The sequence below is a fragment of the Schistocerca americana genome, chromosome 5, assembly GCF_021461395.2.
Source record: "Schistocerca americana isolate TAMUIC-IGC-003095 chromosome 5, iqSchAmer2.1, whole genome shotgun sequence".
Lineage (NCBI taxonomy): Eukaryota > Metazoa > Arthropoda > Insecta > Orthoptera > Acrididae > Schistocerca > Schistocerca americana.
In genome coordinates, this window is record NC_060123.1 from 557,741,438 (window position 1) to 557,758,437 (window position 17,000).

The 17,000-nt window shown below is 39.9% G+C and overlaps 1 protein-coding gene across 1 annotated transcript in view; it reads right to left on the reverse strand.

The window, feature by feature from the left end:
* The window catches only part of LOC124615492 (F-box only protein 42), a 63,942-nt gene that overhangs the window by 24,827 nt on the left and 22,115 nt on the right, over positions 1-17,000 (reverse strand). The window contains exons 5-7 of the mRNA XM_047143436.1: positions 8,758-8,888; positions 5,536-5,675; positions 5,300-5,448 (exon numbers count right to left, since the gene is read on the reverse strand). Of these exons, the coding sequence (XP_046999392.1) occupies positions 5,300-5,448; positions 5,536-5,675; positions 8,758-8,888 (420 nt within the window). The remainder of the gene's footprint in view (positions 1-5,299; positions 5,449-5,535; positions 5,676-8,757; positions 8,889-17,000) is intronic.

Here is a 17,000-nt window from a genome sequence, read left to right on the forward strand (position 1 = left end):
TCCTGACCTATTTTGCAGAACCCAAAACCCCACCACCATATGGCGCAAGGTGAGAAATATGCAGCCTACACTGTCGCAGAACTGTCTAAGCCTCTGATTCAGACCTTCCACTTGGCTCTGTACCAGAGGTACATAATCAGTCCTGTTGACTGCACTGAAAATGGTGTGCTCTGCTTTCATCTCGCTAGCAAGAAAGGTGGGGTTTACTACCTCTGTTACCCACTCGGAAATACAGAGAGAATCTCTTCTGATCCAAAGCAACACACATCATTGGTCCTGATGTGAGCCACCACCTGCACTGGCAGACTCCTGAAGACAGACATAAACTATCCTATTAACAAAGTTTCAAGAGCTAGCTTTAAATGAATACTCTACAGATATACCACTACTCCTTATGTATTGCTCACAGTGGGATCATAAGGATAAGGTCAGAATAATTACTACATGCACACAGGCATTCAAACAACCACTCATCCCGCACTCCATATGTGAATGAAACAGGAAGAATGCCTAATAACTGGTACAAAGGGGTGTACCCTCTGCCATGATGTACACGTAGATGTAAATCAGCAGACTTGTGGGTTGTGCTGGATGTCCATTGGATCACCACAGCTGGCTCACAACAATGATGACAATACACTGCAACCTCAAGTTGTGTAACCGAAGCCACCACAGCCTGGGACTGAGAGTGGTGTCACTAACTAGGCTTGCATCCGCACACAGCATTTTTGCCAAATTCTTTTTCTTTGCCAAATTTGGAGCTGTTTTCTTGCCGAGTTCAGTGGTGTTCTTTTTTTATCAAATTCCATGGTGTTTTCTGCCAAATTTGGTGGTGCTTTTTTTTTTTTTTTTGCCAAATTTAATGATGCCTTTTTGCTAATTTCGGCACTATTTACATTGTCAAATGAAAGTTTGTTAGGCAGGAAATGAACTGTTATTTTACGATCATACATGAACCCCCAGGCTTGGGAAGATTAGAAGCCAAAATACAGTTTTAATATTCAGTAACTATCAGTTATGAATATCAGTAAATCGCTGTCCTCATTTTTATAACATTTTTATACTCTGCAAGATTACAAATTTCACAATGTACCATGAAAGTTGCCTACTTCACTTTATTTTGCTAAAATCTGCTAATTTTGCATTACTTTTGCAAAATTTTCCTGCCCCTAGTTGTTATAAATGAAACCTTCACTGGGAAATGAAATCGCTTAAAATGAATGGGTAACTCAATTGGAATCATTAGTGCAAGGGGTAAGAATAGAAGTTTCAATGACAGTATTACTCAGTTCTCTAGGTACGGTTATGAAATTTTGGACGATACAGGGTCCAATAGTAGTATTTTAGGCAAAGTCGATACATCATAAATATGACTTTCCTCGTTCCTCTTAAAACTTCCTGTGAGGAAGAAAACATAACAGAAAATTGTTGAGTAAACAATTTTTGTGGAATAAATAATTTGTCTAATGCTTTCAATGCCCAGCCATCTAAGGTCAAACTGACTGGGAAAAAAAAAAAAAGGCCTACGTCCCTCAGAACATTTTGTAGGTTTTCATGCATAAATATGAAGTAAAATGGCCACAAACTTTGAGATTTTTACTAACAGCATGTTCTCTATATGTATTACATATATATTTATGTAGCATAATATTAAAAATACACTATGTGATCAAAAGTATCCTGACACCTGGCTGAAAATGATGTCCAAGTTCGTGATGCCCTCTATTGGTAATGCTGGAAGTCAGTATGGTGTCGGCCCACCCTTAGCCCCGATGACAGCTTCCAATCTCGCAGGCATACATTCAATCAGGTGCTGGAAGCTTTCTTGGGGAATGGCAGCCCATTCTTCACGGAGTGCTACACTGGGGAGAGGTATTGATGTCGGTTGGTGAGGCCTGGTACAAAGTCGGTGTTCCAAAACATCCCAAAGGTGTTCTATAGGATTCAGGTCAGGACTCTGTGCAGGCCAGTCCATTACAGAGGTGTTATTGTCCTGTAACCACTCTGCCACAGGCTGTGCATTATAAACAAGTACCCGATCATGTTGAAAGATGCAATCACCATCCTCAAATTGCTCTTCAACAGTGGGAAGCAAGAAGGTGCTTAAAACATCAATGTAGGCCTGTACTGTGATAGTGCCACGCAAAACAACAACAACAACAACAACAGATGACGTTCACCAGGCATTCAGCATATCCACACCCTGCCATTGGATTGCCACATTGTGTACCAGATTCGTCACTCCACACAACATTCTTCTACTGTTTAATCATCCTATGTTTTCACTCCTTACACCAAGTGAGGCGTTGTTTGGCATTTACTGGCATGATGTGTGGCCTATGAGCAGCTGCTCGACCATGAAATCCAAGTTTTCTCACCTCCCTCTTCCTTGTCATAGTATTCACAGTGGATCCTGATGCAGTTTGGAACTCCTGTGTGATTGTCTGGATAGATGTCTGCCTATTACACATTATGACCCTGTTCAACTGTCGGCGGTGTCTGTCAGTCAACAGACAAGGTTGACCCAGTCCCATTATGCTCTCTCACAATGTCTAATGGTTACTGAGGTCGCTGATATGGAGTACCTGACAGTAGGTTGCAGCACAATGCACCTAATATGAATAACGTATGTTTTTGGGGGGTGTCCGGATACTTTTGATCACATAGCGTATGTAGCCTATTTCCTACTGAATATTTATTAATCACATAAAACTTTGAAGTAGAGCATCATGTAAAAATGTGAAGTAAAACAGTTAAGAAATTTCTAGTATAAATGTTTCCTCTCTCTCTCTCTCTCTCTCTCTCTCTCTCTCTCTCTCTCTCTCTGTGTGTGTGTGTGTGTGTGTGTGTGTGTGTGTGTGTGTGTGTGTGTGTGTGTGATATACATTAAAAATATAAGGCCATGTCCAATCGAATGTTTAAAAATCTTAAGTAAGTCAATCAAGAACTTTTCAAAATGTTTGGTAACAACTTTAAACAATGACTTGGCTTTACATAGTAGCACCAATTTACATACCGTATAAACTACATATGTAGCCTACGCCCGTCTGAACATTTATTAGAGCATTGTGTAAAAATATGAAATAAACCAATCAAGAATATTTGGAGAATTTTGCTAACAATGTTTCTCTTTTGTATGTGTGTATATACATATTTATATAGCATATGTATTTAAAAAAAGATGGCATTTGTACCTCTGAACATTTACTTAAGTATTGCATAAAAATATTGGAGATTTTGGGTAACAACCTTTGCCATTTATACAGACATACAGAGTATCACTCTCTCTCCTGAACTTCTATTAGAGTATCGTGTAAAAATGTGAAGTAAATCGGTCAAGAACTTTTGGAGGTTGTTTGTAACAAAGTTAAATTATGATTTGTCTGTTTGTAGTAGTACAGATTGATTGTAAACCTCTGCTTAAAAGCTAGACCAATCAATGGAAACTCCAGGTTAGAAATCAACAATATTAGAAAGCTATAATGTTTAACAGTCTTTTAGTTGTGCCTATCTGCAACTCAACAGGTCATATTTGTTTAAAAGCCATTCTTTGTCAATGTTGGAATGTTTCCTTCCATTATATTAAATATCCAAATTGTTATTTTACTGAGCTATCAGTTTTGCTGATATATTACGCCACCTTTGGGCCCCCTGACTGACTGACGTGTAGAAAGATTCTCACCTTCTGTCCAGTCAAAATGGGTGCCAGCATTCAATGACTGCTGTATGTAGATTTTTGAGACAGCGATAACTTCAATCCTCACTTACTGACTGTTCAGCTGGTAGGAATGACTGAACTGATCACTAGCTAAAATATCTACAGATATTAGTCTTTGAATGCTGGTCCCTATTTTGAATGGACATAAGGTGAGAATCTTCCTACACGTCAGTCAATCAGAGGGCCCAAAGATGGCATAATATATCAGCGAAACTGGTTGTTCAATAAAATAACAATTTGGATATTTAGATGGCTGAAAGGTGTTTTGATTTGATGTACTGAACAGTCAAGGTCCCACAACCATCTGTATAAAGATGGGCAGAGAGAGACTTGATACTGGTAACGTTGAACAACAATTAAGTAAACAGTAGACAGATAGATATCTTAGAAGAACTGGAGGTTTACATCACGAAACGAACAAAATGAGTTTGCAACTACTGCATATTTTAATACCTACAATGATTAACTTGGCTGCGTTAGTTGCTGCTCCTTCCATACATGCTACAGCTTATCATGGGCCACCTTGTGAACAAGTGCCACACAGTGCTGGCCAGGCCATGTTTGTGTTTCCTAACATCTACCCAGCTAACAGCTAACATAAATACCTCACAGCCAGAGAGCTGCAACAAGGAACTGTCTTGGTCATCCATTCTGTGCAATCGTTCCTACTTATGTGCAGCTGCATAAAGCCTGAAGTACAGAATCACCGGGCACCGAAAAACACACCATAAGGGTTGCTACTCTGCCTCTTTTATTGTTAAACACCTCACTTTGTTAAAATAGGGTTTACGGTTTTAACAGACTGTATTTACTTTCATATTTGATGAATAAATGATTGAAATATTATCATGATAACTGTCATATTTTATGGTTTTTATTATAGAAGATTGTCTTACAGAGGACGTGCGCAGCTAGTGTAAAGAGTAGGGGTGGGAAAGTACACTTGATAGTATGTAAATAATTCCCTGATTTCTGATTTTTGTCAATCTGACAACACATGAACACTTGTTCATCAAATGCCACCCATATGTATAAACCACATGCATGTTAATAACACTTTACTAAGCTCACAAATAGACATAGTGAAAATAACTGCATTTGTTTCAAGTCTTCATTTAAGATTTTCTGTTCTCTACTGCAGCATCTGATAATGGCCTTTGAAGGCTTAAACCAGTTATGACTGAATCACAAAAAAAGTGACTGTGTCAAAAATAAAAAACTCTAATACCTTACAATAAGTCAACATAATATCCACAAATGGAATGTCACTTTTGTTCCAAAATAAAAGAAGCTGGTTGTGAATACTTCACTACAGGAAGGCTGCTTGATAGAGTTAAATACAAATGGTTTAGAACTCAGTGTTTTACTCTAACAACCCCATCTACAATACTCAAAACAAGATGTCAGCAACTCACATTTCAGCAAACCATGTGAAAAGAAACTGAAATATCATAAACCAGAGTTCACCAGAATCCCATAACTATTGAAAAACTAATGAATTGTTCCAGTAGTGACTAAAAGATATTTCTCCATTTGATCAGATATTTTTTTCTGCTATGAATAATTTCTTAAAAAACAAACCTTGGCACTTCTGTTCCATCCTCCATTCTACGAATAGGCTGTACAGTGTTGACACGGCAGACTGAAGGCCTATTCCACTGCGGTGAATATGGGGGTGCAGGTGCATTAGATACAGGATTTCTACTGAATACCACAACTTGCTGGCCAATCTGGGGAAAATAGATATTTGTATGCAAGTGTACATTGTACCCATAAGTTAATGATATTTACATTGTTTCATCCAAGGAAGCACACACCTTACAGGCTGGATGACACCACATATGAGAGGCAGACCACTGAGGATTTTCTACTTGAACCTCCAGCCACGTCCACACAGGTTCAGTGGCAGTGAGCAGCCAGACATCACTGAAAACCATATTCGGACCGCCACAGCCACCTATGAAGATTATGCGTTATGTGCTACTAATGAGAAATATAAAATCACATGTTGAGGAAATGGAGCAATAGCAACAAAATGTTTAAGTAATTGTCTCTTATTTCACAACTATTAGCTGTCAGTGTAGAGGTGAATTCCAATAGTTTCATTTAACTAAACCAAACTGATTCTTAATTTACATCTTTCTTGAATAAATGAAACACCTATTAATTTTCAGTCAAAAGCTCATATTATTGCTGTTGATATGTTACCACATAAAGGAGACTCTGCATCGCAGACAGGCCTGCCTGTGACTCAACGTCTCCTTTATGTCATAAGTAGCAGTCTACCCTTTCCATATTGTTGCTACTCCATTCTGCACATTCCACTGTCTGATGTTTATATGTCAAACAAATAACAGTTATTCACAAATGACAACAGGTCTCCCACTCATCCTGGGTCTGAGTAAACTGACTTTCCTTTTCAACTTCTCCCTTCCCAAGACAGGGACTAGTAGCTCTAACAGCTAGGGTAGTGCCATATACTTTTATACGTGTCAATCAGAAAAGTGGAAGATCAATACAAACAAGTTTGTGTTATGAAGGGAGTAAGGCAAAGTTGCAGTTTACCATGACTTTGTTCAGATTATACATCAAAGAATCAAAAACAGGAACTGAAAGAACATTTTGGAAGAGGAATAAAAGTGCAAGCAGAAAGCTAAGGTCTTCAGAAAAAATAGCCATTCTGGCCAGACATGGAAGATCTAGAAAACCTGCTGAAAGAAATGGACAGCAAACTTAGCTCAGCATACTTGGCATACCCTACATATGGAATGGGACTTCAAAATTGGCCTGGTGCTCCTGCAGGCAACGCACAATCCTTGGGATGCTGGGGATCTGTGAGAAATGGGCGACTAGTCACAGCTGCATTGAAGGCGGATATCATTAATGTGATGGATCTTACTGATGGCAGAAGAGCTGATAGGCTTCATGGTGAGGGAGAATGTAGAAATGTTGCAGCTTAGTGAAGTCAGGTGGAAGGGAAGAGAAAGGAGAAAAATGACGAGAGGACACACACTTTATTGGAGTAGCAGACAAGAGGTTAAAAATGGAGTGCATACAATAGTAAAATCAATTGTAAAATAATATTTGGAAGCAGTGGAATCCGCAAGTGACAGGATGAATATGTGGCTGAGGACAAGTAATGGTGTGAACAACTTCATCCAAGTATATGCACCATGGACAGGAAATACAGAAGAGAACAATGAGGAATTCCTAGAGGAATTATAAAATGAAATTATAGATGTGGAAGTGGTAATGATGAGTGACTTACATGCCTTTGTGGGAAATTAAAGACTATGGAATGAAGAGAGAATTGATCCATATGGATATGGGGGAAAATGAGAAAGGACAAACTGGCTGAGTTTCGTGAAAGAAATGGTTTGATTGTGAAAAACACATGGTTCAGGAAGAAAAATATCCAACAGATAACAAGATTTGGTTGGGGAGAGAGAAGGATTTAGCACAGAATATGCTATATTAACAAACAAAGAGGTCAGGTACAGATGCAGAAAATCAGTCACATTTTCTACGATGTATCTGATGTATATGGTGCATTATGATAATGGAAAGCTCAGTTTGATGCAGATATTCAAACAGACACGATTTTATCTAGTCTCTTATATGTAGGGGATGCAACCGTTTTGACCAAAAGGAAAGTATCCCACAAAAAAGAATTTATTTGTATAGGACAGAAAATGTAAGAATGAGAATCAAAACCTATGGCTTTTAAGGAAAAATATGTCCGAAGATTAAAAAAAAAAATGGTGTTAATGAAATATTAAAACTAGTTAAATATTTTAACAATCCAGGATGTGAAATTATGGGTAAACATAATAAAGATACAAATAAGAAACTTACAAAATTCTCAAATATATGTGGTACAATAAATAGGTGCCCCAGGGGGGGGGGGGGGGGGGGGGGAGGAGACTGACATTTTATAAAGCATTGCTGTTCCTCGTTTGCAGTATGAAAGCGAGTCATGGATCAAACATAAACAATGAGAGAGTAGAATGCAGGCAGCAGAAATGAGATTTCTCAGAGCAGTAAAAGGATATAGTAGATTAGAGATAATTAGAAATTATAATATTAGAAATGAAATGAACATCTATAAACTGGGAAAAAACTCCACAAAAACAAAATAATACAGACTTTAACAGACTGAACACCTGATGATAACCTTCCAAAATCATAAGATACGAGCCAAAGTGGAAAGAAGTCAACAAAGAACAAGGGAATGACGTGTATCACAACAGGGAAATTCTTGAAGAAGAAGAAGAAGAAGAAGACAAAGGTGTTAATGAGTACTTGTAAGAGGAATAGCAACTCGCTTAACAGCAAAATTGGGAAACACATAGTGACAGAAGAATCCACATAATTCTCCTCTTAGGAAGCAAGATTACACAGGACGGTCAAAGCATGGAAGATATTACAAGTATGGCACAGTTGAAGAAAACATTCTTCAACAAAGATATCTACTAGCAATGATGCAGAAATGAAGAAGCAGTTCCTGAAGTATAGGTCTTAAAACACAATACTGTACAGAAGTGGAACATGAACCGTTTGAAATCTGAAGAAGACACTGGACAAACTTGAAATGTGGTGCTATCACAGAATGTTAAAAAACCAATTGGACAGATAAAACATGAAATGAAGAAGTAATAAAATAAATAAGCAATATGATAAGTCTATGGAGACGAGAAGAGATATATCTGGCAGACAACAGCTAAAGCATCCATGAAAATTTAACTTAGTGATTGAAGGAGCAATAGATGCAGAAAATTAGTAAGGGTAGACAAAGAGTAAGGATTAATAGACAATGTTAAGTGTAGTAATTATACAGAGATGAAAAAATTAGCATATGATACGAAAAGATCAAGGGCAGTAACAAACCCTTCTAAAGACTGATGATTTACAAGAAAATCAGTTCCTCCTGAAGTCCTCCTTATTGTGTCTTAATTTTCAACTAACATGTTGTTACTGCTTCATCTTTATCTATTAGTCTTCAGGAAATACTTTGTTACACTGATAAAAATTTCACTTACCCAGTATTAAAATGCTGCTGTCATCCAAAGTCAGTTGTGACTGTCCATATCGAACATGCGGCTTTAGTTCCGTAGTTGCCTTTTTGCTCCACAGCATGTCATCCATATCAAAGCACCAAACATCATTTGAACTAGAACCAAGACAACAGAAAGTCTTAATAGATATGGTAAAAAAGTACTAACAGCAATCCAGCAACAGAAACTAATTAATTAAACATCTAAAGTAGTAAATCTTTTTGTTTATCAACTTTCTGGTCTCAACTGTGCACCACTACAGGCTACATGTTTTAGAAACAGGCTATAATAAAAGAAATTCACTCTTCAATAAGCTGGACAACTACTACAAATACAGTTTAATAGTTTTTTTATCTTCTTATTTTTCACTTATGTAAAATTGTTTTACAACTTGCTACAGTCACAACTGGCTTAGCTTTAAATCTCCTGCGTACAATAACATTCCAGTATCCATGAAAGATAAGGACAGTTGAGCAACAGCTGCCAGCAAATGCTTTGCATCTTTAACAAATTTTATGCACCTAGTAATATGTAAGCTAGTAGACGGAGAATGTGAGTGGCAAGAGGCCTACATCAGGAACATTTTCCTTATACAGTAACTTCCATTAGCAAAAATATTATACTTAGCAAATATTGGCACAGATCTCCTCTCACCAAAAAAGAGAGTCATTGAGCAGAAGACAGGCACATAAAAAAAAAAGATGTAAAACAGTTAGGCTACAGTCTAATTCCTTCTTCAGGGATTTTATATTGACATACTAGTGAAGGGAGGCATAATGCCTTTTTGGCCCATCTAGGATTATGTTACTTATGATGAAGATATGTTGCAAAATGTTACTGAATCTAAATAATAATAGAAACTCTCAGCAAAGTCACATAGCATACTTGTGCAAGTATTCCTATTGGGGGACTCCCAACAGAGGCTGAAATTCTGCCACTTCAGTGTAAGTCATCAGGTGGAAGACCAGAGTCTCTAATTAATTACCAGAAGGAAATTCCCACAGCAGTTATGCATGAGGGCATAAAAATGAAGCGTATCTGTGCAATCTTTATGCTACTATCAGACAAAAATAATGACACAGTACACACCCATCAATTAGTCATTTAACAGTCCAGTACGTTCAATAATCTGGCATCGCTTTATACAAACTGAATATTTCAGATGCTTTCAGTGGAATTCGGTTGCACTGGGCAGTGGTGAACAATTTTGAGTTGAGTCATGCCAACAATTGTTTCAGTGACTTGTCAGGCAGCTTTTGTCATGCACAAATTGTCTACAGTGATTAAGAAGTAGTGTTTTAAAGTGTAAACATAATTAGTGCTGTTCTTATTGCAATTACAATACTGCTGCATATTATTATGGGAATGTTTTTTGAACCTAGCACCTCTCAAAACAGAGTGAAAGTGTCACATAAACAGGTAACACTTACAATACAACAAAAGCTTGACATCATTAATAGGGCTGAGAAAGGTGAGAATGGAAATAAGGTTATGGAAGAGTATAAAGTTGGTTCTTCAGCAATCTATGATATTAAAAAAAAATAAAGGTCAGCTTCAACAGTTTGCCTCACACATAGGGACAGTAAAAGACAATGAATCACAAAAAACTTTGAAGAAGCCCAAACTAGATAAGATGAATGAAATTTTGTACACGTGGTTCTATCAAATCCAATGAAAAAGAGGGGGCTGATGCAACAAATCCAACATTTTCATCTTCCTGGAATGAAGCAGCTGCTGCCTTTGATACATTTATAAGATTTGCTGAAAGCACCAAATTGTACAACACCATACAACTTGTAAATTTGTACTATATATAACGAGGTTTTTTTTTTTTTTTTTTTGGGGGGGGGGGGGGGGGGAGGGAGGGAGGATTTGGTCTTATTTCAAGTCATAAAATAGAGAAATGCTGTATGTACTGTAGTAAAAAACATACATGGTACTGTACAATATACTACTGTAATGTACTTGAGATAAAATCTTAAAAGTAAACTACAGGATGTGTGCAATTAAGTTTAATTTTCTCCAAACAGTTGTTTTGTACAGTATTATACATTTTTTACCACTGTAACGAAACAGAGACTGTATGATAAACAATTGCAGGCTGTTTGCTCTTTGTTTATCTCACATCTCAGAATCTGCACACTGCTATTTCCAGATGAAGCTTGGCAATCTGTCATTTTCAGTAGTCCGGCACTGTCAAGGTCCTGACAGTAGTGGATTAGTGGGTTTCTATTGCATCTGCAATTCTGGAATACTTCTTTATTGGAATAATTTTATGAAGTTAGTTTGGCACATCATATGAACCCCTCTGACATATGCTGCATTTTATATACACTGATGTCCAAAGTTACAGCAACAAACTGCTATTTCCCCCTCCTGTGTCTAATTCACATTATAGTCACACAAACTGACAACCAGATGTCCGTATAATAGTGTTCTGCATGGAAGACGGCATTCCAGTCAACGGACAACCATAGCAACGATGACATCAGGGCACCTATGAAATGATATAGTGTTTGCTGGGCAGCCCCACATCCACAATCACTGTCGACAGTCACAGATCGTTCAGTACGACACAGAGAAGATGCCTAGCACCTCTCTGTGATGGAGGTCTATAGGAATAAAGGAAGCGGGACAGTTGCAAACTGATGTGGCTCAATGGCTTAATGTGAATCGTTCTGTAATTTCTCAGATTTGGTAACAGTTTATAGAGACTGAAACTGTATCCTGAAGACCACGGGAGGGCCGACCACATGTAGCTTCAGAACAGAGGACCATTATTTGGCTGTGAGGGCACAACAGCATCACCTTAGTACTGCATGGCAACTGTTGTGTGAACTTGCAGCATCCACTGGACGTGTTGAATCGAGGAAAATGGTGTGCAGAAGGCTTTGGCAGAGTGGCCTTCAATGTCAGAGACCTGCTGTATGTCTACCTCTTATGCATCTTCACAGAAAAGAACGTCTAGAGTGGAGTCATCTACATGCCACATGGACAGTCGAACAGTGGGCCAATGTAGTTGTCACAGATGAGTCCTGATTTAGTCTGGAGAGCGATTCTCGATGGATTTGCATCTGGAGGAAACAGAGAACATGATTCCGGAACACAAACATTGTGGAAAGAGACCGATGTTGAGGAAGATACCTTAATGGTGTGGACAGGGATTATGTTTACCACTCGAACACCTCTTCATGGAATTGTACGGGTGAATCGGCAAGGTTTAACTGCTGTCACATATTGTGACATCATCTTGGGAACTCATTTGCAGTTTTGAGGTGCTGTGGCCCAGACTTTGTATTGATGAATGATAATGCTTGACCTCATAGAGCACGGGTGGTAGATGTTTTCTTGGAAATGGAAGATATTGCGCGCATAGCGTGGCCTGCTTGCTCTCTCGATTTGAATCCCATAGAGAATGTCTGGGATGCACTAGGGAGGCGGCTTGCATCATGTCAGCATCCACCAACCATTCTTCAAGACTGTGAGCAGCTCTGCAGGAAGAGTGGGCATTATTACCTCAACATGAGACTGATGATACTCACAGCATGCCCTGTCGTCAGGCCTGTATTGCTGCTAGAGGTGGGCACACCCCGTACCAAGCACATTAACCAGTTGTTGGAATGTGTGTGTGAATATGTTAAGTTGGATAAAACCAAAGACTTTTTGTTTACTATCATGCATGTTTCAGATGTTTACGTTTTGTATTCTTTACATTGGTTTTTCCTTTACTATCATCTGTTTGTATTGTTTTGTGGCAAAATAAACCCAACCTTGTAAAAATTTCCATTTGTTGCTTTAATTTTGGACACCAGTGTACATTCCACTTCCGTGCGGCACTGCAAAGTTACCAGGACAATATGTCCTCTTCAAACGGAATGATTTAGTTGGACTCCGGAGTACGGTCAACTAAACTGTGAGGCTGGAATCTACTTCAATCTTTTTATGAAGCCACTTGAAACCAATGATATATGAAGAATATTATATCTGACATCATATTCATATTCAGAATACAACATATCTGTGACATTTCGCAAAGCAGAACAGTAATGATAGATTGTGACCTACAACTTCCAAGCGAATGTGGAATGGAAGTATGACACACACACACACACACACACACACACACACACACACAGAGGGGGATGGAGAGGGCGGGAGGGTGAGGGGGCGGGGGCAGGGGCACGGGGTTTAAGGGACCAAATTACTAGGTGATTGGTCTCTCTCTCCTCTAAGTGTCAAATCAATTAAGTTCTTCTTAGGGAAAATAGATGGACAGCCAAAATGATCATTACTGTGTTTGTCTCAGATATACGAGGGCTATCCACAAAGTACATTACGTTTTCGTTTGCGTCCGTTAGGGGCGAGGCTAGCGTGACCATCTTGGTGTCACGGCATTCCACCGCTCAGTCGGCATCCTGCCGTGCTAGTGAGAGGTTTGTGCTGTACTCCGTTGAGTTACTGTGACAGTTTGAAATGTCAGTGTTAATTGAAAATGCCGCGAAGTGTGAAGTGCGTGCTGTAATAAGGTTTCTGACTGCAAAAAACTGTACACCGATATAAATCTATTGGCAGCTTTGTGAAGTGTATGGGGACAACATAATCACTGAAGGTGGAGTGCGTCAATGGCTCATAAAATTTAAAAATGGCCAAACTAACGTTCACGACGAAGAGCGAAGTGGAAGACCCAGCATAGTGATTGCCGAACTTGTCGAATCTTGACAGAGATTCACAAAAATCAGCGAATGGCTGCACCGTTAACGTTTTTGGACGCTTACGAGAAAGATGGTGACTCATTACTCGATCGCATCGTTACTGGTAACGAAACATGGGTTAAGCATGTGAACTGCGAGACAAAATTGCAGTCAATGCAGTGGGGGCACACAAATTCCCCCAAAAACCCAAGAAATGCATGCAGACAATGTCGGCAAGGAAGGTGATGGTGACTGTCTTTTGGGACAGAAAAGGTGTGATTTTTGTGGATTTCCTGGAAAGAGGCACTACAATAAACTCTCAAAGGTATTGCCAAACTCTGCACAACCTCAGAAGAGCAATACAAAACAGGCGCAGGGGAAAGTTGGGCTCAAAGATCTTGCTGATTCATGACAACGTCCGGGCCCACACGGCAAATGCCACTCGTGAAGTTCTCGAATCTTTTAAGTGGGAGTTGTTTCCTCATCCGCCGTACAGTCCTGACCTGGCACCGAGCGACTTCCACTTATTCCCAGCAATGAAGAAGTGGTTGGTTATGCAGTGTTTTGATGACAACACACAGCTTCGAGAAGAGGTAACCACGTGGTTGAAGGCGCAGGTGGCTGAATTTTACGACGAAGGAATTTCCAAGCTCGTCCATCGCTATGATAAGTGCCTTAATTTAAATGGCAACTATGTAGAAAAGTAGTATTTAAGTGTGGCTTTTATCTGTATATAATTTAAAAAAAGCCAATATTTTATTTATTTTTAATTCCAAAACGTAATGTACTTTGTGGATAGCCCTCGTAAAAATTAAAAGGAAAGGATAAAACCAGCTACACAGGAAAGGTAAAGACTGCAAGGTGGGAAAAGTATGCTGTCCAAAAAAACAGTCGAAGGCCCTCTGGGGCATGTGCATGTTGTTCTCTAACATGGGACGAGTTGACTGGCATTTGTAAGCAGCTGGAAATTGCCCTAACTACTGTCAAACAATTGACAACTGCTGCAAATCAGTGTTTGGAAGAGCTCCCAAGAGTTGTGTACCTGTGACACCTGTACCAGAGGTATCTCAAGTTCTACCCTCTCCTGTGGATCCTTTCTCCTCTGCAGAAAGTACAGGGTCTGTCATTACCAGTCTACTTGACTGTGAGTGGCATGTCAATAGTAGATCTCAGCATCCTTTACAGGGTGAACGGGGATCAGGGAGGGCTCAGGGTGTTGTACTGAAGCCCCTCACCAACAAGTCTGAGATGTTGCCTTTCACTGAAACTGAAACTAGCCCAGTGGGACTCACTTCACCTGTTGTAGGAAAACTTGTTTTGTCTGATGTCAGGAAGAGGCAGACGCAAAAGAATAGGGGTCTATTATCATTGGCAGTTCAATGTATGGCAAATGATGGTACACCTTAGGGAAATGGCAGCAAGGGACAGGATAGGACACCATGTGCACTCAGTGTGAATGCCTGGGAGGGGCCTCATTCAATATGCTGACGATGCTATTCCAGCAGCCATTGGGCGAACAGGGTGCAACCAACTGCAGATTGTGGCGCACCCTGGAACAAATGATGCCTGTCGTCTGGGCTCCGTAGTCATTCTTGGGTCATTCCAGTGACTAGCACAGAAGGTCGAAAACACCAGCCTTGAGCGTGGAGTTTCAACGAAGCTCACAATATGCAGCATTTTTCCCAGAACAGATTGTGGTCCTATGGTTCTGAGTCGAGTAGAAGGACTGAACCAGAGATTTTGAAAGTTCTGTGACAAGCTAGGCTGTGACTACCTGGACTTATGCCATAGGGTTGAGAACTGTAGGGTCCCCCTAAATAGGTCAGGTGTGCACTACACATCAGAGGCTGCTACTCAGGCAGCTGACTGTGTGCAGAGTGCACACATGGTTATTTTTAGATTAGGTGACCTCCATCCAATCCAGATAACGACAGCTGTAGGAAATCCAAAAGTATTGGTGTAAGATCGAAAGAAATGCCTCCCACAGGTGAGAGTACTAAAATCCTAATGGTAAACTGCAGAAGCTTTCACAACAATGTGCCACAGTTTGAACTGTTCATGAAAAGCAGTGAACCTCACATAACTAGGAACTGAAAACTGGTTGAAACCCGAAATTGATAGCAGCAAGAGTTTTGGAGAAAATTTACATGTATATTGAAAGTATAGACAAATGTGAAATGGAGGTGGTGTATTTGTCACAGTAGACAAAAAACTCGAATCCACCAAGATAGAAATTGACCCCGCATGAGAGACTTTTTGGACAAGACTCAGTATCAGGGGTGGGCATAAAATGATAGTTGGATTCTTCTATTGCCCACCAGACTCATCTCCTGATGTAACCAAAAACTTCAGAGATAACCTCAGTTCCCTTGTACTTAAGTTCTCCAATCATACTATAATCATCAGTGGAGACTTTAATCATCCAACAATTAATTGGGAAAAATCACAATTTTGGTAGCAGTTGGCATCATGAGGCATTAAGTGAAACTTTACTAAATGCCTTCTCTGAAAACTACCTAGAACAGATAGTTAGGAATCACATTCATGATAGAAATATACTGGATCTAATGGCAAAAAATAGACCTCACCTCTTTGAAGAAGTTCACATCGAAACTGGTATCAGTGATCATGACGTGGTTGTGGCAACAAAGTACAAAGGACAGCCAAAACAAGCAGAAAGATACATATGTTCGGTAAACTATACAAAAAAATCAGTAATGTCAAACAATTGAAAATCCAGGATGGAATGTAACAATATGAGAGAAGGAAAGTTGCTACTCACCATATAGCGGAGGTGCTGAGAAACGATAGGCACAATAAAAAGAATCACACAATCATAGCTTTCGGCCATTACGGCCTTTGTCACCAGGAGACACACATACACACACACATACACTCACGCAAGCGCAACTACACAGAGCTGAAACTACACTACGAGTGGCAGCACCAGTGTATGATGGGAGTGGCGACTGGGTGGAGGTAAGGAGGAGGCTGGGGCGGGGAGGGAGAGGGATAGTATGGAGGGAGTGGGGGACAGTGAAGTGTTGCAGTTTAGACGGAGGACAGGAGAGAAGGTGCAGAGGGGGAGGTGGTAAGTAGCGGAAGGAGAGAAATAAAAATAAATTAAAAGACTGGGTGTGGCGGTGAAATGACGGCTGTGCAGTGCTGGAATGGGAACAGGGAGGGAGCTGGATGGGTGAGGACAGTGACTAACAAAGGTTGAAGCCAGGAGGGTTATGGGAACGTAGGATGTATTGCAGGGAAAGTTCCCACTTGTGCAATTCAGAAAAGCTGCTATTGGTGGGAAGGATCCATACGGCACAGGCTGTGAAGCAGTCATTGAGATGAGAGGTATCATGTTTGGCAGTGTGTTCAGCTACAGGTTGGTGCACTTGTTTTTTGGCCACAGTTTGTCGGTGGCCGTTCATGTGGACAGACAGTTTGTTGGTTGTCATGCCTAAATAGAATGCAGCACAGTGGTTGCAGCTGAGCTTGTAAATTACATGACTGATTTCACAGGTAGCCCTGCCTTTGATG